General features: G+C 46.2%; 1 protein-coding gene across 1 annotated transcript in view; it reads right to left on the reverse strand.

Moving 5' to 3' along the window:
- ADAM19 (ADAM metallopeptidase domain 19) overlaps positions 1-25,296 on the reverse strand; it is a 31,763-nt gene extending 6,467 nt beyond the window's left edge. The window contains exons 1-17 of the mRNA XM_062607512.1: positions 25,098-25,296; positions 24,809-24,882; positions 21,893-21,963; positions 12,703-12,781; positions 11,763-11,839; positions 10,022-10,214; positions 9,735-9,800; positions 8,323-8,394; positions 7,328-7,494; positions 6,103-6,187; positions 5,725-5,864; positions 3,965-4,142; positions 3,196-3,285; positions 1,766-1,961; positions 1,384-1,492; positions 652-856; positions 52-132 (exon numbers count right to left, since the gene is read on the reverse strand). Of these exons, the coding sequence (XP_062463496.1) occupies positions 52-132; positions 652-856; positions 1,384-1,492; positions 1,766-1,961; positions 3,196-3,285; positions 3,965-4,142; positions 5,725-5,864; positions 6,103-6,187; positions 7,328-7,494; positions 8,323-8,394; positions 9,735-9,800; positions 10,022-10,214; positions 11,763-11,839; positions 12,703-12,781; positions 21,893-21,963; positions 24,809-24,882; positions 25,098-25,152 (1,938 nt within the window). The 5' untranslated portion in view covers positions 25,153-25,296. The remainder of the gene's footprint in view (positions 1-51; positions 133-651; positions 857-1,383; positions 1,493-1,765; positions 1,962-3,195; positions 3,286-3,964; positions 4,143-5,724; positions 5,865-6,102; positions 6,188-7,327; positions 7,495-8,322; positions 8,395-9,734; positions 9,801-10,021; positions 10,215-11,762; positions 11,840-12,702; positions 12,782-21,892; positions 21,964-24,808; positions 24,883-25,097) is intronic.

Consider the following 25,296-nt stretch of genomic DNA (forward strand, 5'->3'; position numbering starts at 1 on the left):
GCAGCCCATGCTGCTTTAGTCTGAAATGGAGATGAAAAAGACAACACCTACTCCATGACCATGGCACTTCTTGTTACAGCTTTCAGAATCAAATATGATGGATGTGTTCTGGCAGCGTCCCTCAAAGCAAACCTGTACAGAAAGGATCCAAGAACTCAGTGTTAGCTCTCTGGGTTACGGACCATACTACAGCCTTGTGTCATTTTGTGACTTGTGGGGTCCCAGACACCACAATTAATACCCTGGGAAAGACAACAGGCCATAAAGTTAACCTGGTTCCCAAGCAAATATAATCACTACCCTAAGTCCCAGCTAACACACATCAGAGAGGGGAGTGGGAGCTCAGAAGCTGATAGCTTGGCCATGCCCATGTGGCAAGTCTCTGAGGGAACTTTCAGGTGTCTTGATTTCTTATGGCGTGTCTCACCTTTAAGCAAGACAACCTCAACCAACCAGCAATTCCCAAATTCAACACCGGCCCTGGCCTTCATCTGGCAAAGACTTAAGGTATGGCCTTTGGTGTGTCTTCTTCCATTGCTTCTCAGAAGCCTCTAAGAAATTGTTATAAAAATCTAGAAAGACATTAGGCATAAGAAATGAATGGCTTGATATCCTGAACTTCCCCCTAAGCCATTACAGGCTTGTACCTACATGATGGCTCCCACATTTTGTTCCTGTCAGCACCAAGCCAGGATCCAGCATCTCCTTTTCTTCGCTGTCAGATCTGTACACATGGGTCCCTCGGCACCTCAGCTCCGTTCTCTGCATGAGGATAGTTGTATCTATGGCCACTGCGTTGGACTGCAGGGGTTTGGAAGCAGAGCTCTGGCACTGGATCTTCCCACATTTAGCGTCTCTGATTTCAAAGGAAAAGCTAAAGTGATTATTTCTGGCTTGCTGAAAGTTTTGTAGCCATCAGCTCTATAGGTGAATTAAAGCAGCAGTGTTGAGTCACTGTTGAATGGCAAAACATCAAGCACTTCCCAAGAGCTAGCCCAAGCAACAGAGCTGGGTACTGATGGCACTATTTCAATATCCCCGTGGGTAGGCCAGCCTCAACAAAATCACAGATACAACTAAGAAGTTTCTGTCTCACTTTAAAAGCTACATTTAACTTATGGATTTGAAAACCCCTCTTCTGGTACTTCGAAAAAAAATATCAGCTAGGTGTTTTAAAATGCAAAAGGCAGGGGAAATGGTAAACTTAAAGCTGCAGTGTGAGGAGCTCTTAAGAGCTCTATGTCCAGCAGGGATGCAGCTGGTTTCCAGGAGGCAGAGGGGGGTAATAAAACTGACCCATGTTTTGGTTTCATCTACTGCCATATATTTTTGTAGTACATAAAAGTACCTCCAATGAGCAGCTCTTGGCTGCCACTCTCCCACCTCATCTCACACTTCCTGTAGTTGCCATAGATGTCCTTCCCACAGTTCCCATAGGTGTCTCCAGCGGCATTAACCTTCTCAAAGCAGGCATCTGGTGCTGGCCTTGCTCCTGCATGGAAGAGACTCATGTGGCTATGGAGCCTCCAAGCCCACCTCACCCCATGCTAACCACTCAGTTGTTCTATTTCTGGGATGGTTGGAGCATGGAAAATTTCTGCTGCTTCTTCCCAGCAAGCAGGGCAGGAGAAAAGGCTCCTCAGACTTTGCTACTGATAACACGTATGGAAGGTACTACTGCTTTACACAGGGTAATAATAGCAAGATGCTACACAATATTGCCTGTTCAAAAGACAGTGTATTTTACTGCAAGCAATGTCCTTACCAGGCCCCCACAACTGTATGCACTGGTCTTTATACGTGAGGCACATGCCACTGTAGCAATAGGCCTTTCCTCCATCACAGGGAGCCCCATCGATTTGGTAAGAGTTGGAGGGGCAGAACGGTGACTCGCCAGTGCAGTATTCTGGGAGGTCACAAAGTCCTGCTCTTTCCCTGCAGAGAGTTCCTGGAGACATCAGCTAAAAGGATACAAAGGAAAAAGACTGAATTATTGCTTGGCTCCTTTGTGGTTTCATGTTTGCACAACATATCCCTGTATATGAGAAAAAATCCTGCACGTGTCTCTTTATCCACTTCATCTTGGGCTTTTTGAGGTCAGCAGTGATCCAAATGACTCTGCAGCTTCATTAAGTGGGTGAGCTGTGTAAAATCAGATTAATGACTGGATCCCTTCCCTAGGTAGTGATGAGATCATGCACACAAAATAGGGATGCAAGGTCTCAAGGGGACACTGGTCTATCTCCCTCTACCCTAGGGTAGGATCTGATGTAACTCAACCATTTCTGGCAGATGTTTGTGTATTCTATCCTCAAAATCCTCCCTCTTTGGGAAGTTTGTTTCACTGTTTGCTGTCATTTCTGCTGGAGACTTTTTTCTAATGAGTAACTTCTGTCTCCTTTGTTGATGAGTTTACCCAGTTCATTCTTGTCCTTTCCACCACAGACATGGAGAACAAAAGAGCATGCACATCCAGGAGGTTTCTCCAAGTCTCTTGTGGAAGAAGTGAGTCCAGGTGAATTCCTAGAACATTATTTTCCACACACCCAGGATAGGTCAGTAAGAGCTCAGAGGTAAACGTGCAAACACAAAACTGAGCTCCAGAGAAATGTTTGCCTATGTTCATTTTGGGGTTAATTTGTTGGCAAACCTTGAGATCTTTGGCTCCAAAATCAGAAACACATTTTAACCAGCCTCTATAAGGAAAGCTGAGATTTAAAATTCTAGTGGTCATATGTATACAATTATCTCTGCTAGCATTCCTTCATCAAGCACCTGGGCTAAAGGAATTCAACTGCATCACAGAAAAAGAGGATGCAGAGCAAACAGAGCTTCAGACTAATCCCCAGAGGAAGCGTTTGCTTTAAATACTCTGTCTAGATTTCTTCTAGAGCCAAAAGAGAGAAATAGTCATTCTGATTCATCCCACCCCCTAAGTGAGAAGCAGTGAGACTTCATTCCAGCAGCACTCACAGCTTACCTTATCACAGGACTCAAATCGGTCACCTAGAAGAAAGGACCCCACTAGTTTGATTGCACTGTAACTGTTGTATCTAAAATTCAGACCATTGTTTGCAGGTGAGGAGCTGAACTCCACATTTGGCTGTGTTTGCTCCCCTTTCCCCTCCTTTTTCAGCCTTACATTTCCACCACCATTATTCCCTCTCTTCTCTTAGGAAAACTCTGAGATCCCACCTTGCACTGATGACAGCAGCTGCCATGAGCACATTCGGCACCCAACTTCAGGGAGCAGGTTCTGGCATCGCAGCAGGGGTTATTGCATTCCTAAATGACGGAGAGATGAAGTGGAGTTTACAAGGCAGATGTTCAAGACAGAAACATGCCAGAGCATTGAAGTGTGAAGCTGAGGCTAATCTGTTCTCATAAATGATGAATTACATGCACAGAAAGTAACACCCTTCCTTCTACAATATGTTCATGATATCCAGCATGTGCTGAATTACAGTACTGCATAACTGTATCCTCTGTTGAACTGACTGGATACCATAAATTTTGCTCCTAACATCTGGCAAATCTGAGTTCCAGCTCACTTTCGTCTTATTAGTCAAAGTATGAACTAGGAAAAGTGAGATGTAGTGTTAAGAGAAGCTCCATCATTATCAGGAATGGAGCTGTAAGTAAAGTGAACTTACATATGGAAATGCAATATCTAAGATTGCTTTTTTGTTTTCTTTTTCAAATGAAGTTTTCATCACCTCCGTTCAGCCATGGATTACAGAATCCCCGAGTTCTGGGATACATTGCATTATTATACACTATGAGTTAGACATGATACTTTACAACCTTGATTTACGTTGTGTATACATTTACATACAGGGAAGGTATGCACATTTCCTGCACAAACAAAAGCTGTTTACATATCCCATAACTGTACTTGTGAAATACATAATAAAATCATAGTGTCCCACTAAATCCCAGATGGCTGGATCTGAGCAATTGTTACCTCCACCTCTCCACAGTCACACTCCTCCCCCTCTTCCAAGTAGCCATTTCCACATTTCTTTCCACCATACATTTTTCTGGTATCCGGCATATTGGAGAGACACATCCCTCCACCAGACTGCAGATACTTCTCCAGCTCTTTCCTATTGCACCGGTTGAACACCTTGGGGAACGGGTGCCTGAATGTGGACAGTGTAGAGAAACATCAAGACACACAGGGGCAATGATTAGAGAACCATAAAGGAGCACATGCAAATCCTGACAAGTGCCAAAGGACACAGGTCTCCCTCTGAAGTCTGTAAAACTGTGCTAAAGCAGATTGTGGTTTTGTGTGCCTGTTCAAAATCAGATCCATTTGGATCACATTTGAAGGTAAGGTGAGATTGCACTGCAAGACTGTCTAGAAAGAGTGGCCTTAAAAAATAAACATTGTTGAAGCAAAATACGTTAAATTTGACTTTGGTAGCTAACAAGTATGTCTGTCCTTACCTGCTCAGTACTGATGCTGTGGCTTATTCCTAACTGCCTGAAAAAGCCGGAGAATCCAGTATTCAGACTGTGAATAACTGCTTGTGAATCTAACTGCTAAAAACAACATTTCTTTTTTCTTATCTACTGCCTCATTGCAAAGGATGTGAATATTTTCTGCTATGTGAATTATTCATTTCTGTTGCTACAATGCCAGAAGTTATGCACTCTATATATGACCATGAATATGTGTGCTCAAGTTGCATGTTCTGCTTGCATGCCATGATGTTTTCACTTCTCACCTAAATGTTCTTCCTTACTTGGAGAAAATAATGTACATAAAAGAAGATATCTATGGAGAAAATTCCCTGCTAAACCCCAAGGAGGAAGCTTTGAGGGAATGGGAAATGTGGCTTTAAGTGAATGGGTTCGTCTGACATTTTTACGTGACTGAAATATGGAAGCTGGATCCCTGTGGGTTTCTAGTCACTCTCACTTCCCCTTTCTCTCAAATCCAGCTATTTGTTTTCTTTTAAACACAGGCTTTCTGTGCCTCATTGAAACCAAGCAGTATTCTTACAATATGCAGTCAATCTGTTCTCATGTCTTCTGACTTAGAATTATAGCCCCATCACTGTGCCTTTTAATAAAAATCAGTTCTTTCCTGAAGCAATCTTTTTTCCTCTCATTACCACATTCTAACACACACGAGCTTTTGTACCAGATGCTTTAGAAACCCTGTCAATGATCTATCTATGCATATCATGTGCAACACAGAAATGAAACCCACGGAAACCTCTGCCAAGGTCACACATGTTCTGGTCACCCCTGTTTCTCTGTACCTGCTGGCAATAGGCAGTCCAGGTTTTGCAGAAGGATGTGTGTCTACATGCGTTGAACCTGCTTTGGGTTGATGGATCATTTGGTACGGCAGAGTGGGAAGCACAAACTCTGATGAGGGGCTAGAGGGGTCCTGAGGGTCTATCAGGACTGAAGATAGGAAAATCTTCCTTTTTATCAGACAGTTTAGAGCCCCATTTCTAAACACTCTCAGGTGCCTGTGTTACCTAAGGCTAATCTCAGGCAGGATAAATTCATTGGGAATATATCAATTTGCTACTGATACATGAGCCAGGGTTTGCCCAGCAGTATTTTCTCCATAAATAGAGAGAACTGGCAGCAACAGGCAGCAACAGACCCACCGTCAGTCTGCGTTTGTAGTTCTTACTCCACCAAGGCTCTTGTAACGAAGCCCTTTGCATTTCTCCATTAGACCATGTAAGATGAACTCACCCAGTTGCTGAAGCCATGATGCATCCTCCATCTTCTGCAGGGGTATTACAGCAGCCAGCTGAATCGTGATTCATGCCAAAATTGTGTCCCATCTCATGGGCAATGATAGCAGCAACACCAATGGCATTTTCAGAATGATCCTGTGCAAGAGTCAAAGAGGCACATCAGCATTTTACCTGTGCCTGTCCTGAGCCAATGGGGTATGCAGCATTTCTCATTACTACATGTAGAAAACATCTGTTGAAGGTATTCCTGCCTATAAGGAGATGAGCCAAAGGCCTTCCCAGGAAATACTCACTTCCTGAGCTTTAGGAGGTGTCTATCCTATGCGTCCACTGCTGGAAAGATATTTCATATTTGGTATTAGCAATTACTTACCATGTTTACTCCTCCTGACTGGAAATCAGAGCACATGGCCATCACAGGAGCCAAGCCCACTGTGGTACCTTGGAAGGGCACACCCCTAAAATCAACCCAGAAAAGACCATGAATTGGCACTGAGGCCCTTGGGAAGGCAAGGCAGAGAAATGCACCCTGCAGTTCACAACTTCATACATATACACAGTATGAGGTGAACACATTTTCTTTAGTAGCATCTTCAAGTATAGGACATCATAGCAGAGCTACAGAGCCTTAAGACCTATTTTTCTTGGACTACTATTTGGGTTTATGGGACAAGCAGCCAAGCCTATATTTTGTAATGGTCTCGTGCCAAAAAGTGCTCCCGCCGAGCTTCGCAACAAGCACAGAAAAGACTATTTCTGGATCCTTAACTGGGAACTGTTTGTGAACACTTAGTTTACCGTAAGCCCCACAGTTGCCAGCTTGGGATTCAGGGACTTGGCAGAGTACTAGATAACATCTCCGAGGTGCAGCCATGCTCGGCTCCTGCCTGGTGAGCCAGAATTCTGCATTATCCCTGCCAGCACGTCTGAAATGGGAGCCCTGAAAATTGTGCTCAGGACATGACCAGGTAGACGAAATACAGCAGTGTTAAAGGGGAAAAAAAAAACCAACCAGCAAAAAACAACCAAACAAAACAAGGGAAACTGCATTTCAGTTGTGCAGGTTTCTCCTGACTTGCCATTATTTACTGGTGGATAAATTACCATGGAAGAGGTAAGGAGATCTTCCTATGACATCTGCATTGCTGGCCATAGCTACTGGCTGTAATGGGATCAGTAGGGTGAGTCACAGGCCATCAGTTAGCTCGCAGCACCATGTCTGCTGTGCCTCAGTGGGATGAGCTAGGAATGAATGACTTCCACAAAGGGTTTAGATCCCCTTAACAGGTCTTGCTTATGGTACAGATTTCCTTGAAGCTCTACATGCAGCTGTGAGAAATCATGTGCAGCTGTGTGTGATACACACACGCAATAAAGCTGATGTACTTTGATGCATGTGCATGGAGACTGTTGCATAGCCTGGGACTTCCACTTTTCCTAACATGGTTGTGCTCTGGGTGCCAGAACTTAATGCTGACTGAGCAGCCTCTATGTAAATCTGCCACTCTGAATATTAGGATGATACAACCTTACGTACTGATTTCTCACCACCAAACCCACTTGTCAGAAGCAGTTTACTTGAGGAGAAATAAACTTACGTGATTAGTTGGGCATTATCGTGTTTTCTGTGCACCCGCTCCTTGCTACTCCAGGCCAGAAAAGACTTCAAGGTGGAGTAGGGGTTCTCACTTACATCACATTTATTCCAATTACTCCAGATCTCCAGCCCCACCAAGGCAATCCGGATATTCAGGGATCTGTAAAACTAAGATATAGGAAGGAGAAGAGATGACAAAATGAGCACCACTGATTTCTTTTAAGATGTTTAAATATTGAGTATGAACCCTGCTAAATGTTACTACAGATACACGTGTCCAGAGAAGATGCTCCCTCTGGCAATGCACTGCAATGTTGTGATGCAGCTCTGCAGAGAGAAATGTGCACCACTCAAAACCTAAACTTGATTCAACTAGAGATGCTGAACTTTCATTTTTAAGTGAAAGAAGAAGAGAAACCAAGACTGGGGACTCACATCATGTTTATCTTTACATAGGCTAAAATTCCTGAAAAAGGGAATGAAATGACCTGCTGCCTGCGACAAGTACTAATAGGACAAGTCTTCATGGGCAGCGGGGTGGAAGGAGTTTAAGGGGAAAAGGGGAAAGTGAAGGGAGTAGATCCAAAAAGTACCACTTGGTACCACTGCAAGGACAAGCTCTGAAGGCTCCTTCCAGCTCTAGCTGCCAGGATTTCTAGTTGCCAAGTTGCCAAGACAGCCTGAAGGAATACCCCAGTCCCTTTTATTAGGTAACGCAGTTAATAGAGATGTATTAAAACAGAGATGCTCATGGTGGCTCCAAGGTAAGGAATGGAGATTCCCCCAGCCCACCCCTCATGTCCAACAACAGAATTGTTTGGTAGATGCTCTGCACTCCCCACGTCACTGAGGAAAGCAGTAGAGAAAAACTGCTCCACTCGGAAAAACTGCTGCAGCATTATTCGCACCCACAGTAAGGCAGAATCCCTCTGTCACAATTCTCATCATTCAAGATCTGTGCTTTGGCTTCCCCATTTCACGCACACCCAATCTCACCTTATCTACATAATTAGCAGCCTCCACTAATTTAAGCCTTGTTGCTTCAATGTTGAAGCGATGCTTCTGAAACTGAACAAAATGAACATGTCAGGCAACACAAAGGCAACAAGGAGAGCAAAAGTGCATTAAAACAAGTCGCATTACTCTAGGAATAAGAAGGAAACTATGAAAGGAAGCCCAAAAGTTTTCCTCACTGTATATCTGAGTGCATGTATATTCAGAATTCATCCCTAGCATCCCACTCCAGCAATGTTACTCAAGCACTGACAGTAACACAGTGGAGCAACCCAAACTTCTCAGAGCCCCCAGAGCCAGCGGCTGACAAATGTGCCAGGTAAAATATATGGTAACATCACTTCATGTCTGAGGTCAAAGCTGCCATAGCACTCACCACATCTCACTCATCCACTCAGTGAGGAATGAATTTGCCTGTTTAAACCAGCTGGCAATTAGAAGTTAATTTTAGGGAACTGTTTGATTTAAGGAATTAAAGGTGCAAAATGTTTAGATTTTTGTTTAACAGACAACAAAACCTGGGACTTTTCTTCTAGGCAAGGCAGACAGTAAAACAAGGGCAGTTAATGACAACACTGCAAGGGTGTCCACCCCAGCTTGTCTAATCAAATGAACAACATATGGCAGTATAATGTGTTTTCTCACAGCTACCCTGTTATCCTGCTACCCAATAAGGAAAACAAACAGGTTCTGCCTTTAGTTTTGTTCTGAATAAATTATAGCCCAGAGCATGATGTGGCTTTCCCTATTGGAGTTTCAAGTTTTAAATTATGGACAGGACCAGCCTGACTCCTGTCTGTGCTGGAGATTAAATGATCAGCAAAACACTGCATAGTTTGCACTGTCAGTAAGTACGCCTGGTGTGCTGCTCGGGCTGGGGATGGGGGAGGGATTGCTAACTTCACTGGGTCTCTTCCAGCCCTATTCTATGATCTGGAGCCTTAAAAATGTCTATTTATATATAGCTGCCACCAGCTCAGGGCAGAGGATAATCACAGTTATCTTCTCCAGAGATTAAGTCTACTGCAGAGTTAGAAGCATGTTGCTCTGGAAACCCTCAAGTCACCCTAGGCTAAAGGCAGTCTCTCCCATCAATAACTAGGGCCAACCACTGGTATCTTGGGAGGTCAAAACTGATCTCTAACCCTCATCTTTCATCCAAATCACAACCTGCATCTCTCCCCCAACCAACAGTGGGCTGTTGTGGGTGGCAGAGGAGTCATGGCTGCTAGAACTAAAGAGACCAAGACACAGCTTTCCCTGTCTGCTGGTGGGGGTAGGACCATTGAGATGGCAAGAGGAAACCTTCCTTCCCCACCCCAGGAGATGCTGCAGGTGGGATGCTCGCTCTGGGCCCGGTGCTCAGTTGATACAAACATGATCCTGTTTCTTACCTCTGCATAATCAGCCACAAGCAGAAGCTCCACATACTTCGTAGCCTGCAGAGCCTCCCGTTTCACCTACAGCAGTAACAACACAGGTTATTTCCCCAATAGCCCCCAAGAAGCTCTTCACAAAACATAGGTACAGGCTGTTTTTCCCAGTTTATTTTTTCACTGGCCATTCCCCCTGCCCCATCACATGCAGGGACCTCCAGATACGACTGACTTATAGCAACCAAGCATCACAAGTCAGTTTAGCTACAGCCAGTGCCCATGTTCCTGTCCTCAGCCCTGCTCACCCTCTGGCGTGGTGGTTTCATCCCAGCTGTGAAGTCCCTGAGCCAGTCTTTGGTTGTGTCCCCGATGCCCTGATAGCCACAGGCTCCTCTCTGCAATCTCAAGTCATCCAACCTGTAAATGAAGTGCTGGTTTGGGCTGTCAGGAGCTGGCTCTAAGATATAGCTGGAATTGCTGCTCAGTATGATAAGTCCTCTGTTGAAGTGGGAAGCAATAAGAGGGAAAGCTAATTACTATCACAGCAACTGCAGACAAATCCTGCTGCTGCTGCTGAGTTCCCGTCTGACCCTGGCAAGGCACTTATCCTTAACAGCACATTTAGGTCATTAACAAAAAGGATGGGAATATTTTGAGTTCAGAGGGGAGAATCCTTGAGCTTGCATATTTCGGTGGGCCTCAGACATTCAATTGAGGGGCTTTTGGAGATGTGCTGCAACAGTGCGAACCTGAGAAGCACTAATTTTAAGTACAGCTTTTTCTTGGAGGGGCAGTGAAAACTTTTCAACCAATTGCAGACACTCATCTTTAACAGAACTGACCCAAAAAATGTAAAGACTTTGTCAACAAAAGACAAAAACACAGTTCTTTCTGTGAGTTGCACACAGCCATATGGCTCTGGTTTTCTCAATGAGCATGTTACAGCCAGCAGAGCTGGACATCTGTGCTTGATGCTCACTAGATGCATGGCTCGATGGGCAGCACACCTCCCTGTGAAGGCTCAGAATGAAAACAGCTATGTGTGTGCAGCTCCCATGCCTTCCTGGCAATCAGAAAAGGATGCCAAGGGGCTGCCAGCACATGCTGACAGTGCAGGGATGCAGGAACCCAACTGCATGTACACACTGAGACATCTCTACTCTCCCTCACAGATGGAAGGCAGAGCCTAGGAAAAGGCAGTCTGATGGGAGCAAGGCACACCTGTGACTAGTTTAACTTTCAGATTACTCATTGCAAGCCACAGGTGGCTGCACTGTCTTGTTTATCTCGCTAGGCTCTTTGGCCTGTGCTACAGTCACTTAAGATGTCTCAGGTTTGCTTTGGCTCGGGCTGTTTCCTGGCTGGAGCCGGTCCCATCAGCACAGCTTCCAATCAGTGCTTGAGAGCGGATGACCACTAATATCAATAAAGCCCATGTGGTGTTTGGAAACAAACTCTGAGCTGGTGTAAATGAATGCAGCTCCCTGGTCACAATGAGCTGTTTCACTTACTCCTGCTGAGGATACAGACCATCTTTTCCTGCCAAAGACTCCATTACTACCAAAGTGAAGGGTTTAAATGCAGAATACACACAACCCCAGCACCACTCAGGGAGAGAGCAGGTCTCACAACCCAGAGAGAATTTCAGACTTGAAGACTTTGCCCCGACGTGTCCACAGAAACTTGTGAGAGAATGGGAGGAGTTGGTTTGTGCATTAGTGTAGAGTATTGGGCTGGGATGTGGTGAGTCCTGTCCCTGTCTCTGTAATGGATGCAGCACTGAGTCTTCCGCTCCAATGGACTCTTGAGTTAAACTCACTCATTGCACGAGTCCATGCTGCCAGCACAAAGCAGGAAGGTGTCTAGGAGCTGGCTAGGAGGCCATGGTTCCTAATGATACCCAAATTTCTGCATTTCCCCAACACGCTCCCTTTTATGCCCAGAATTCTTGGTTGGGTGGCCTTAGAGAAGAGGTTAATCTACCCAGAATGATGAGAAGCTGAGCAGAATCATTCCCACAGCTCCAGCATCATCCCAGGCACTTACCGGAGCCCTTGACATGTGCTGAGCGTGACACTGGAGTGCTTCCAGCCTCTCACAACCCCATGGTAAAAGCAATGGTCCTGGAAGGCAGAAGGGAGCAGGGATGGAAATGCAGTTTCAGGGTGGACACACACTATATTTGGGCATCAGAGTCCCACATGAGCACTGCCGATACTCCAGCAGTTGTTCTCCTTGTACTGTGTTTGGCAACTGACTATCAGAACTAGATCTCTGCGAGTCCGCATTGAAATCCGGCCTTTTAGCTGCCACGCATGGCCCATGTAAGTGCATCAAACAGCTCCTTGTTGCCAGTGAAAACTGAGAGCTTTAATCCCCAAGGAAGCAACTCAGATGGCTGCAGCATTTAGGCTGATCCAAGGCTTTCTGCATGTAACAGGAGCTGCCTATCGATGGCAGCTGGCCCTGGGTCAGGACCCAGAGGATGTGCCTTCAGCCCCAGAGAGGGTGACACCATGGGCAGTGGGGAAGTCCATGTCTGGGGGCTCCTGGCAAGACAAAGGCAGCCTCTGGCAGGGACAAGGAGGCTTTGGGGTAGAAATGCCAACGTGTTCATCACATCCCTTCCCCTCACCCCGGGGCAGCATTAGTAAAGATGATCTCATGGGGGTTTTATCTCTTATTTTTGCATCATGACCAATACACATCTTTGTGCCACTGCAGTGGAGAGTCAGCCAAGGCCTGCGTGAGATCAGTGATTTGTGGGTTTTATACTGAACAGGAGCCAGCTTACACGGGCTGGTTTTCCCAAAGGCTGGGAATGCCCCCAGTGTGGAGTACCCAGTGGCAAAACTAAAAGCAGGAGGATGAGCACTGGGAGGAATAAACAGTTTCTCAGCACCCAGAGACAGGGGAGCAATGCTGGTGGCTGACCTTGGCTCTCATAACAGAGAGCCACAGGAGGGAAAGCAGTCACTGCACTCACCGTGTCGGTCAGAGAGATGGTCTGTGCTTGTCCAGTCTGGCTGTAATGAGTCTCAGTGTAATCTGGTGCAAAGAGATTTCTGCAGACACCACGGAGGGGGTGAAAGAGAAGACAAAAGACAGTAAGACCTTTCTTTATATGCTTCCCGTGTGCTAGAAAATTGGTTAGATCCAGCTCTTCCTGAAGTCAGTATGAACATTCCTGCTGCTGTGAACCACCACTGTGAACTATTTGCTATCTGTATCATGAAACCAAGTGCAACACAGAGAGGGCAGGCAGGAGATTGGTACCTGTGGGACACCAGCAGTGCTGTATCTCTGCAATCTGCTCTGGACCAGCACATTCTGCCTGCAAGACACTTGCTAATGCTGTCCCCAGGGAGGCAGCAGTGAATGGCTTCCTGGTGGCACAGGAGCCATCTGAGCTGCTGCAGGACCGATGCCGCAGGCTGTGCTTCACAGTGCAGAGTGATGTGATGGCAGAGGGTCAGAAGGTGGAAGCATAGCTGACATTGCCACATCCATCTATCTTCTGCCCTGGCAGGACCTGAGCACTTCTCATGAAGCACATCCACTTCTGACAGGGCACAGCACCCATCTTCCTAAGTGCTCTTTTAAGCCATTTATTAAATTAAATTAAATGGCAGAAACCCAGCATCATCATTGTCCCTTAATGGATAAAAGTCTCTGTGCAGAATTTCCTTTACTACTGCCAAGTTATGCCCCAGATATACTGGGATTAGATTCAAAGCACTAAGTCCAGCATAGCAAGCACACCACAGGCCAGTTCAGGACACATTCGGGCACTGGTGCAAGTTCTCAGCTGAAATCCAGACTCTCACCAGTGCCCAAAACTGAGCACAATAATGGAACAATCTGCATCTGCATTTCAACTTCTGCTCAGAAGCCAATTCACATCTTTTTCCTAGGAAAATGCTGATTCCCCAATTTGAATAAGTTCGTGTCAACCTCATATAGACAATATTCTCCCTGTCTTCAGCCCAGGATCAGACCAAAAGCCTATAAAAGGAGCTCCTGTGCACTGAATAGTAAGCGGTTTGATTTTGTTCCAGAGGAAACAGCCTTCTCCTTCTTTTTAAACATCTGCATTTGCTAAAGAGTGATCTAAAAAAGTACAGCAAGTCAAAATCTGGGCCAAACCAAGAAGGTCATATCCTGTGTCCATCTCAGCAGACATAAAATGTAGGTTTAAAGCAGCTTTTTAAAATAATGGCCTCACTCCAGAAACTTGGAGAAGGATCACAGGACATGTCCCTTCTATCAAACAGGCTTCTGCAGCAACCCCACGGTGCTACCAGGCCACTGAAGTGACATTTGCCATGCCACGAGGATACTACATGCATCCTGGGCAGTCCTTCTGCATCCCTGTTCAATGCATTTCATGCGGTACATTTTGAATTACAGCCTGCAAGAAAGCAAATATTTTGTTCTTTTCTTTGCTTGATTTCTTTAGGCTGGATGAGGAAAGCTGCATCAGAGGCAAACCAAATGTTTTTCCGTCTGCCTTGGGTTTTGGTATGTGCAGTCTGGTCTAATCTACCCTTTCTGTTTAAATAAGGGATTGGGTGATTGCAGTATCTAACTAAATTAGGCCAGAGCAACAGGAAATCCAACCTTTTATCAGTGTCTGAAAGTGCTCTCCCTATCCACCATCCGAAGGCTCAGACACCTGAACAAGTATGATGGCTTAGTGTCAGACAAAGCAGTGGGCCAGTGTTGCATTTGATGTTGGGAATGCAACAGCTTTTATCTTCACTTCCAAAGTTCACTGTCGCCCAGGAAAGCTCATTTTGTTTCTTTCTGATGTGCTAATTCTCATCACTAGATCCTGTCAGTGATTAGAAGGAGAGATGCTGCATTCAGCTATCTCAGGTCTGTAAACTGAAGATAAGCACAGAAGCATCATCCCACAGAAAGTAACTCCCTTCATCTCCCTGACTGCAGTAGCTTGCTCAGCATGAGGCTGCAAGAAACAAATGTTTAATCAACAGATTGCATTAACTCACAGGAAATTGCCTTGAGCAACGTGCTCTGGCAGGTATCTGGTCTGTGTAAGACTGTCATCTCGAGAGGAGACAGTAAACCAGTGTGCATCCGCCCAGTGCTACCAAAGCCAGAATTAGACACCAGCCCATGGATTTCCAGTAGCTGAGGCTTGCATAGCCTATTTGTTTCATTCCCAAACAAGCACGCTTATGTTTTCTTCCCGCTTCTTTATTCTTGGAAAGCATTCACTATGAATAGCTATTTTATCTCTCGTCCAGCCTCAACCATGAAACTCCTCAGTGCTTTGACTCCTGTCCAGCCCCCTGGTGCTGCCACCCAGCCCGTGTTGAGCCGGGCCATGCTGAGCACCAGAGCCCAGCACAGCAGGCTTCAGGGCACAGGATGATGCCACACAACACTTGCTGTGTGCACATTCTTTTCTACCTGCAGGCTGAGGCTGTAGCACCTTCTAGGGTGGCTTAAGGAGCTGAGAGGTCTGCCTGAATTTCTAGGGTTACTTACGCAGCTGCTGAACCGAAAGCATCTGGCTGAGCAGTGCCATGTTACAACTTTCAAGCCTCTCTCTACTAGCTCATTCTTATCTAGCAGGCTCCACATAAAAAGTCCAGCTTCTTATTCTGAGCTTGAAACAGCCCTGTTTTGAAGACCTTACCCTGCTTTAACACAGAAGAGCTTTGGGACTCTTGCAGCACTAAGAAGGGCTCTCACACTGCATTACACGGTGTGCGGTGGGCAGGGCAGTGAGGAAAGAGGAAAACCAACAGAACATCTTGTTCTTGCAACACTCCCTGGGTGCTATCTTACTTTGAGCCTCTGAAAGTTCATTCTAAGCCCCACTCACTTCCTCAGCTAGCATCAAGCTTTCCACCAAACTGTAAATAAATAGAAAAGAAGCCTTCTTTCCAGCTCAGAGTACACCAGAGTTATCAGCCAGTCTTGTTGCTTTTAAACAGGAGAGGTTAGTGGACACACATACTCCAAAGCCTTACCTATCATCATTTCAGGACAGCAGCACTGCCAGGCTGAGCAGCTGATTGCAGGGGAGCTCAGCCCTGCAAAGCACTGATTGCTCAGCCCTGCAAAGCACTGATGAACCTGCTTCACTGTTTCCAGAAGAGCACAGAGCTCATCTCCCTGCTGGAAAAAACAGTACCATTTGATCCTTCCTTTGTTACATTACACATCTCGGTGATGACCCCTCTAGCAGCTCAGGATGAAGCTGCAAAACTCTGGATGCAAAACAGCATCACTTAAAGGCTTCCGAGATGCAGTCAGGCAGCTGGCAGATTGCTAGCACACATCATCTTCCTAAAAGGCAGCATGGAGTCCCTCATTAGAGGAGTTATCAGCATGAAGAATTGATGAAGTAAGGGGAAAAGCTTGTTTTGGATAGGAGCACTCTCCTTTGCTAAGCCTCGGTCCCAGCTGCAGACACATGGGGCTGTTTGAGGCCAGAGTAAGCTACACATGAGCACTCAGGCTGTTCTAGAGAGGCCCTCACACCTTTCCAACAGCAACCAGCTTTCGGCAAGATCAGTCATTCCCCAAGATGCAGCTCAGGGTGGACTAGCCTGCTCTTGGCAGGATTTGTTCCCCAGAAAGCCCTGGGAGCTGGGTTAAATACAAGCAAGGAAGCCAAGCAAAGGAAGAGTGGCTTGGTGCCATAATGTACAGATGGCTTGAGACTTGTTTCTGCTGATGACTGACGTGGAGTGATCTTGGTCCTGCTCCAGCCTCTCAATGATATCATTGTTTGAAACCAAACCCTGCTCCCCATGCCGCTGTGCTGCTGCCTGGAAGGGCCCTGCCGTGCAGAGCTGACATTACAGGGCAGCGTGGCTCTGTTTTGCCACATCGAGATGCCATGCCAGTGAGGTCACATACTTCACACACAAGCTGATGGTATTCAGTGGGAGAAGCAGGCTGAGGGCATGGGGCTACATCCAGCTTTTTCATGGGTAGCTGCCCCTGTGGCACTTGGAACGGTGCAAGATCTTGGCTCATCCATCCACCACAGAGGAGCAGAGAAGCAGCTGAGGGGAGAGGGGCACACCAACACACTCCCCAAACCAGCAGAAAGCTGGGGCCTTCTTCCCACAGCTATGTTCACTGAAGGCTGCTCTGCAGAACCTCACCTCTATTTTCTGATAAATGGAAGCAGTTTGCTTTAGCATGTGAAACACCGCTTGTTAGCACAAGCCTAAAAGGAGCTCAGAGCCCTCCATCACAGGGGACTCCCATGAACATGCTCGGTTCTACCAGCCAGAGGTCACGCATGGGCAACAAAAGGGCCTTGGTGGCATGCTGGAGCTCTTGCTAATTGAAGCAAGAAGGACTTTCTATAATTCATCCCATTAGCAACTTCACTGGGGCTCAAGGGGCTTGACTGCATGCACAGCGCTGATTTAAACACACCCAGGAGTATCTAGGAGACAGACATATTTTTTGTTTCCTTCCCAAAAACAAAAGCCAAACAGCCCATGAAGCTCTCATGAGAAATATTGACTTTCAGTTCTTCAGTTGTGGGACCAAGAAAAGTGAAGTCTGCAAGCACTTACATCTCCTTCCCTGTCCCTTTCCTCAAATCACAGTAAATCTGTCCAGCCAGGCTGCCAACATCTGGGGGTGGAGGGAATTGATTCTCCCAAGAAAGTTTAGACATCAGATTTACATCTCGAATTTGTGGTCCCACTCCATTGCCTCTCAATAGAATCCAAGTAGGGTAAGAAGGAGAGTTTGACCCCTTACCTCCCAGGCAATCAAGTGTTCCCTAAAGTCAGAATTTGTTGTCAAAACCTGTAGTAACCCCATCTGAACACCACCAACACATGACCCATGACAACACAAGCAGGTAGGCCTGCTTTCTATATCCACCACTGGTGGGAAATCAGAGTTTTCATCTGCCTGGAATCCTCCAGCCAAAACCTGGCACCTTATACAATCAATGGAATCCAGTGTTTTTTTCTTGACGAGTTTCATCCAGACAAAGCCTGGAGCCCTGTAGCTCCTTTCCTCAAGAGTCTTTCCTGTTATAACTGAGAACATGTTTACTGTGTGAACAGCAGTGGTTTGGAAGGGATAAGTAGCTTCCCAGCTATTGAGATGGAACTAAACTAGTCATTTATAAAGCCTGGGAAAATATCACAGGCTAAAGACTCTCCATCCTCTTCTGCCATCCACATCATCCTTGATATTCACCACATAACCCAAGCAAATCAGGACCCAAGCCAGATTTGCCACATAGCCCCTTGGCTTATCAATGCAAACAATAAAAAGTTGCCTGGACAGGAAAAGGGAAATAAAATAAATGGGAAACTGGCTGATAATGAGTCAGTGCACAAAAGATTTGAAGGGCTCCATTTCCTCTCTGCCCCTCACAGAAAAATCACTGAATAGCCCAAGGGACTCAGGAGCCTGAAAAGCAGCTATGGTTTTCCAGGTCCCAACCCTGTTTTCCTGATGACTCCAAGAGACAGCAGAGCAAGATGAAACTCAATTTCCCTCCTTTACATAACCCTTACCCTCTCCCCATGCAGGAAGCCCATTAGACACTGATGATATATAGCCCATCAGTGGAATAATCTCATATATCCTTCCTGCTTGCAGGCAGGCAGCAACCTCCCCTTTTGCTCATTCAGTTGGTAGAAGAGGCCCTGGAAATGAGCAAAAGCAGGAAACAGTGAAATGCAAGTGACATACAGATCTCTTATCACTGAGAGCATCGAGCAGGGCTGGAACACTCATTGCCTATCCAGGTGGGGCCAAAAGTGACTGGAAATGATGCTGCTCCCTTTCAGATCCAGTTGCCTAAAAATAGCTACCTGGATTGCTCCAGAAGTCAGAGCAGATGATAACCTTTGGACTTCCTTTGTCCTCAGCCATCTCCACTGAGGCTCTGCCACCAAGTGCCCCACACCATCACATCTGCTGTGGGCAGGCAGCAGGCAAAACACACATCTGTGCCCCACACTGCTCATGGGATCCACTGCGTGCAGTGACACCCCATGGAGAAGCCTTCACTACCTCGTGCATCTGAGAGCGCCTTTCCCAAGTCTCCTGTCCCCATGAGACACACACAGAGGAAGAGAAGAGGGAGGAAAGTCTTGTTGATGCTCAGGTGAAAAGACAAATTCCATGCAGGTTTCTGCTGTGCAAACATGAGCTCTGCTCTTCACTGAAAAGAAAAAGCTCACACCAGGCAGTGCTGCCACACGTATCCAGTGTCCCAGCACGCCCTCCCTGCTTGGCTCAAAGCCGCCTTTTGCTAACAAATGCAAATGCCTTTTAAAAAAAGTCATTTTTCATCCAAGGTTTGCAACTCAGATTCTTCTGTTCCTAAGCCTCAGCCAAATTTAAAGCTGTTTTATAGGCATCTCTCCATATATTTGTTGTTTGTGCAGCTTTGAGCTTTCCAATCCTGCAGCTGCGGGACATGTACTTGAGTCACTTGAAACAAGCCTGAGTTGTTTTGGGGATATGCTTTTGTTGTTACTCAGAAACGTTAACTAATGTTGTGAACTCTGCTTGGAACTACAGTGTGGTTCCACCTTCTTATCAAGCTCCTGAACAGGAAATAATGCAATATTATGTTAGCTGCTAATGCAATAATTGTGTTTGTAAATGTACGAAGCCCACACTCAGAACTGTGCTGAGCTCATTACAAAATACAGAAGTGTGCACAGTCCTGAGGAAAGATGTGCAATCATTTCTGTGTCTTGCCTCTGTGGATGAACATGATGTCCTTTTCATATGGAATATGAAATCACAGGCTTCCCATGAACATTTCTTCCACATATTGAAAACTGCACGTTTCTTTCAAAGCAAGTGCATACCTCCCAAAGCCATTCAGATTGGGACTGTTACCCCAGCTCTCAAAGCAAGCTCATATTCATCAGCTTTGTCTCTCCATAAGGAGAGTGGTGAATGTGTAACAAGCCTGCCTAATCCACTGAGAATATCACTTACAATGGTATCACTAGCTTGGAGTATCTCCTTTCTAGCTTTGGGAGCATTGGTTAAATCATATCCCAACCAGACCTGATCTATGGCAATCATTTCATGCTTTCTTCAGTGGTGGGAGTCCAGGATATGGACATGAGAGTAAACAGGAGCCAGGTTGGTGTGTTCACACCCCTGAGCTGAGCAGCAGCAGTGGCGAGCTGAGTGAGGTGGAGCAACCCCAGGCTGGGAACCTGAGGAGTCAGGCTGGATCCTGCCTTGCTGCATGCTTTGACAAGGAGAAGTTGTTTACCTCTACTTAGAAGTGCTTTAGGGATGCTGATAATGACAGCATCCACAGGGCTCTCAGGGACTTCATGTGTTTGTTTGCTTCATCCCTTCTCTTTTGAGTGTCTCTAAACTACTTCTACACCTTCACATGTCTCTGAAAAGTGGCAGCTCTCCAGAGCCTCTCATTTAATCAAGTTCAGACTTGCATATGGGGATTGTGCCATCACCTTTCTTGAACAAGGACCTGAGGCCTGGCAGAATTCCCATGTGAAGCACTGCTGCCTATGAATCACTTGTATTTTCCACAGAAAATAAGAACAAAAAACCTCCAAGCCACTTGCTGTATTTCATCAGCCCCAGTAATGCGATTCATCCTGCAGTGGAAGTGTGTGTGTATGCATCTCAATGAATGAAAATGCTTTCAGGAAATAAACACAATAGAAAGCTTCTATTATTATTATTCTGTTTACTAACACCAGCAATGAGTTTGTGTGCGCTGGAAGTAGCACAGCACTGCTCCTGCAAGGCACCTGGGCTTACATCATCATGCTCGGAGCACAAATGGATTAATTCAGCCAGGATCCTTGCCCTTGCCAGAGATAAATTCACCTTTGCATAGTGACTGCAGAACACTGACAGCCCTTTCTTCCCCCAGGAAGAAGACCCCCCACAGCATTACCAGTTACATTGCTTCCAGATTCAGTTCAGAACTGACAACTGTTGTCAGCAACAGCTGTTTTTCCTGCATTAAAAGCACTGAGTTAGCAGTGCTCATGGTGCCTGGTGTCTTCTCTGTTTTCCAAGCTGAGAGATGCCAAAACTCACAGAATTAATAGCTGTTTCTGTTTAGCTTTACACAGGTGCATGACTGCCTGGGAACCAGCTTTTACAGCACTAAAACTCCCAGTAGCTTATATGGCCTATTACAGATATCACCCCATAGGATGCACTCACTTTCACCAGCCATCAGATTTCAGTCTTCACTGCAGGCAATGTCAAGAAAAATCTGGTTTTCCTCCAAAACACCCTGAATATCATTTAGGCTTATGCACTGCCATCAGAACTAATAAGTGAAGTGTCAGAAGATGTCTTTCAGAAGGAAAGCTGAGCTCCCAAGCTCTGTGGTTGGAATGTCCATATAATACAGTTAAAATACAACCAGGGTCATTATTCCAAGGTTGTTATTCCTACTGATTCTAGTAGACAAACATCTCCAGACCCACTTAAAAAGAAATGAAACACCAACAGTGCAAGTGGGCTGCTTAGCAGTTATATTTCCAGCTGCTGTTCCACCCCTGGAAACTAATATACTTACAGGGCAGAGAGGCTCTGGAGCACGCCTTCAAACCAGAATCCTTCTATGTACCTTAACCTCCTGCAGCTGCAGCTGAATTCAATACACATCACACCCTATGATAGCAGACAGCATTACTGCATTGTGCCTGAGAGGAGGTTGCATTTCAGTTAATGCAAAAGCATTCTTTTCAGTCCAATTTAGCATGAACAGCACTAATGGAATTGAAACTGTCAGATCGTTTCTCCTAGGAAACAGGGCAGGACCTTTTCAGATCACAGCAAATGAAATCCTCATTAGAGACACACTGACTCTAAAGCATCAATCATAAAGCACTTGATATCAGCAACATTTTATAGTTAATGTAGTAAGAATTATGATGCAAAAATAAGTTCACACACTGAGGGTCAGGTCACTGTCTGTTTTTTTGCTGACAAAGCTCTGTTACAGTAGTGCTGCTTGGTTGATTAATATCAGCAAGGTCTCAGACCTGGAATAACCTTGAAATCCAGAAAAGGACTTCCTTATCCTGTCTTTATCAAAACCCTGTTGAAGTCAGTGGAGGTTTTCCTGTTGATTTCATTGTAATCCTTATTCATTATTTCAGTGAGACCACAGTGCAAGGCACAAGCACACTTACCCGTTTTTCTCCAGCTCCAAGATGAGCTCCTGGCCTTCTGCCTTTACTGTAACCTCAGCTCTGAAGGGATGCTGCGTGCAAAGGAGATGGTACCTGTTACTCATACATCATCATTATCATGAACATATCCAGAACACAAACTGTCCTCCTGGAAATTGCAGCTGACCTTAAACCACCACTTGTCTTCCTCCTGCCTTCAGACCTGGAATGCTGGGGAATGGAAGGGACAGGCCATGGTGGCTCCCAGTTCCAGGCGCACTGCTGCATGCTCATGGTACAGGCACACTGATGGGATGCTGTACCTGAGCTAGTGACCCTGGTGTCTCAGGAGGAATAATGGACTCAGACCAAGCAACAAGTCCTGGTGCTAGAGTGCTTGGAGGTGCAACTGGGTGGGAAAGATGTGCTACACTTTCTTCTCCTGCACACTATGCTCAGGACCACATCACAGCAGTTTACAAGTCAAATACAGAAGCCAGTTAACCAAAGCTTCCTTTGATGTCACAGCAGAAATAGACATTTTTAGGAGCCTATGTCAGGACAGGAGGAATCATGCTTCATCTAGAGATTTTCATTTAGGTCTTTACTCACAGAAAATGCCAATAGAAAGCATGCAACAGGGTTCCTTAGATGTCTTTAGGTTCTAACCATTGTTCAGACAGTATTTCACAGCTGCTTTTCTACTAGTCTCAGGCTGCCAAGGTACTGGAAACCCTGACAGCAACTTTCTAATGTGTGGAGGCTCACAGGCACATCCATGGCTTACAATCTGCCTACAGCTCCAAATGAGGACCTAGAACAGCCAGCTCCCCAAGGACTACTTGTGCTAACAGACAGGACCCCAGTTTCTTAGTGCAATGGCAAATGCTTACACTAAAACCAACACTTAAAGGAACCCCAAACATTCAAGAGACTGAAAGTATAGGCTATGTTTTCTAGAGGACCAACTAGAATGGCCTCTGGAGGTCTCCAGTTTTACCTCCCTCAATGCAGGACCGCTAGCAAAGATCATCTGGGGATTTCTGAGTCTGAGTGCTCATAAAGGAAACGGAAGAATAAAATCCCCAGAAAAGAAATAATCCTGGCTTCCCTATTCAGCTGAAAGAAAACTGATGAAATGATTAACTCATAACATTTCCGTATTCAGCTGGGGAGGATTTCACAGAACAGATCAACGGAGAGCAAAATAAAGGAAGGCTGACTGAATAGGATGCTCTGATGAAAGATCCGTCAGCCCAGAGATACACTCATTTGCTATTTCATCAATTCCAAGCTCAATTACAAACTTCTTTCATCAGTTCCCTGCTCGTATTCTGGGGTTTATTCATCTTCCCTTCAGTTTCCAGGATATTGCACCAGACACATGCAGATGATGCAAAGCAGGTTAATACACTTAGAGTATACAACAACAACTAATTCTAAGGGGCTGAGTTTGGTTCACTGAATCACAGGTGCTCAGTACATCTTGGGGTAGATCTGTTGTTTTCCTAACACATAAGCAATGCAGGTTGCCTTCCCCATAACTGGGGGGAGTCTGAGGTTCCCCATGATCACACAAGTCTCTTCACAAAGGTTCTGCAAACATCATGATTACTAAGAATGCCTTCCCTTCTCCTTCAATAATCCCACTACTTCAGAGTCCATCGGTTGCTGTGTAACTGAAACATCCCAGCTGGACATAAGCTTTGCTAACACCGGTTTTAGAGCCAACAGGAACTTGCCTGAAACAAGCCAAGTATGACCCCTGAGACCCAGCAAATTTGTATAAGGGGAAATGCTGACCAGATGTATTTGTATCACTATCAATAATATAAAGAACCAAAACTTCCAGGCAGCACTGTAAGGATATTTTTAAGAGAAGTAAGAGCATGAGAGAATGACTGTAGCTTATTTTTTTGTTTTTAATATGGCACAATAAAAAGTCCTAGAAACTTTGAGACCATAAACCCCAAAATAACACCATTTACAGAGAGATGCCATCATTTTTCTTTGGTGTAATACTGCAGCTTTCCCTTGTCTGGTTGTAAATAACACCATCTGGATTTTCCTCTTTCATTTAATTATGCAACTTACAACTTCTTGATTGTGGCAACACAAAGGCTGGGAAAGCTGAACTGTGGCTTGTCATTGAGTTTCAGTCTGGCACAATAGCTGTTCTCAGCATGGCTAGACTACTGACACACCACTCCGCCCATCCACAGAGGGGAAACATACTGATAGTGTCTAAGACACAGTTAAATACACGTGAGTTGCCGGGTGGCTTCTCTCAGTGAAGCACCCTCACAGCTGGGATTCATCTCCTAAAGCAGATGCTTCTGTTCAGCTGCTCCTTACATGCCACTGATGGCATTGCCTCACTCCCCTTCCACAGCCATATAGATCTGATAGACCCGATCGAGGTTTTAAAGCGTAGCAAAAACCAAATGATTACAACAAGCATTTGCACAAAATGAATGCAAGTCACCAGGAGCAGCCCAACACTCAGTGCCCAGGATGTGCCAGCCAGCTCACCCAGCCTTTCCCAGGATTTAAATCATGGAGCCACAAGATCACAGAACACTAGAATGGAAAAGACCTCAGGGTTCATCCGGTCCAACCTTTCCAGACAAAGCATGACCGGGACTAGATGCCCCAGCACCGTGCCCAGCTGCATCTTAAAAGCAACCAGTATTGGGGAATCCACCATTCCCCTGGGTATATTATCAGCGTTATCACCATCATGTGGAGGGGCTGCAGCCGCTCCCCGTCGCAGACCGGCGTTCTGGTTCAGCCCCACCGACCAAAAAAAAACCCAAACCTCTAAAAGCCCCCAGACGCACCCCGCGAGGTCCTGCGCTCACCGCCGCATCGTTCCTCCCCCTTGAAGCGCTACTCCGCTTTGAAGACAAAACCAAGCCCAGCGAGGGCTCTACCTACCTTCTCTGTGCCGGGGCTGCGCGGGGCTGCCCAGCGCGGCACCACCACCTCGGGCTGCCGCTCCGCCGCTCCAGCTGGGGAGACACGAGAGGAGCCGCTCAGCACCGCCCGCACCCCGGGACGCGGGGAACGCGGGCGAGGAGGCAGCGAAACGGAAGGATACCCCCACCAAACCACCCCCCATCCTCCTTTCTTCCCTCCCCTGGGGCTCATGCAGCCGGGGGCGCTAGGGCAGGGGGCAGCAGGCTCGTGTGTCGTCCCCCCCCCCAAGCCGCATCCCTGCACTCACGGGGCGGCGGCAGCAACGAGAGGGCGATGCCGCAGAGCAGCCCCCAGCCCCACATGGCTCCGGGCAGGAGACGCGCTCCGCCGCTACCTCCCCGCTGTATAAAACCGCCCGGCGCTGCTTTCTCCTCCCACCAATTCCGGCCCTGCAGCCCCCAGCCTGGGGATGGGTGGGGGTGTCTCCTCCTCCTCTTCTTCTTTCA

The sequence above is a fragment of the Pezoporus occidentalis genome, unplaced genomic scaffold, assembly GCF_034315485.1.
Source record: "Pezoporus occidentalis ecotype Australia unplaced genomic scaffold, CSIRO_AGI_Poc_V1 ctg124, whole genome shotgun sequence".
Classification (NCBI taxonomy): Eukaryota; Metazoa; Chordata; class Aves; order Psittaciformes; family Psittacidae; genus Pezoporus; species Pezoporus occidentalis.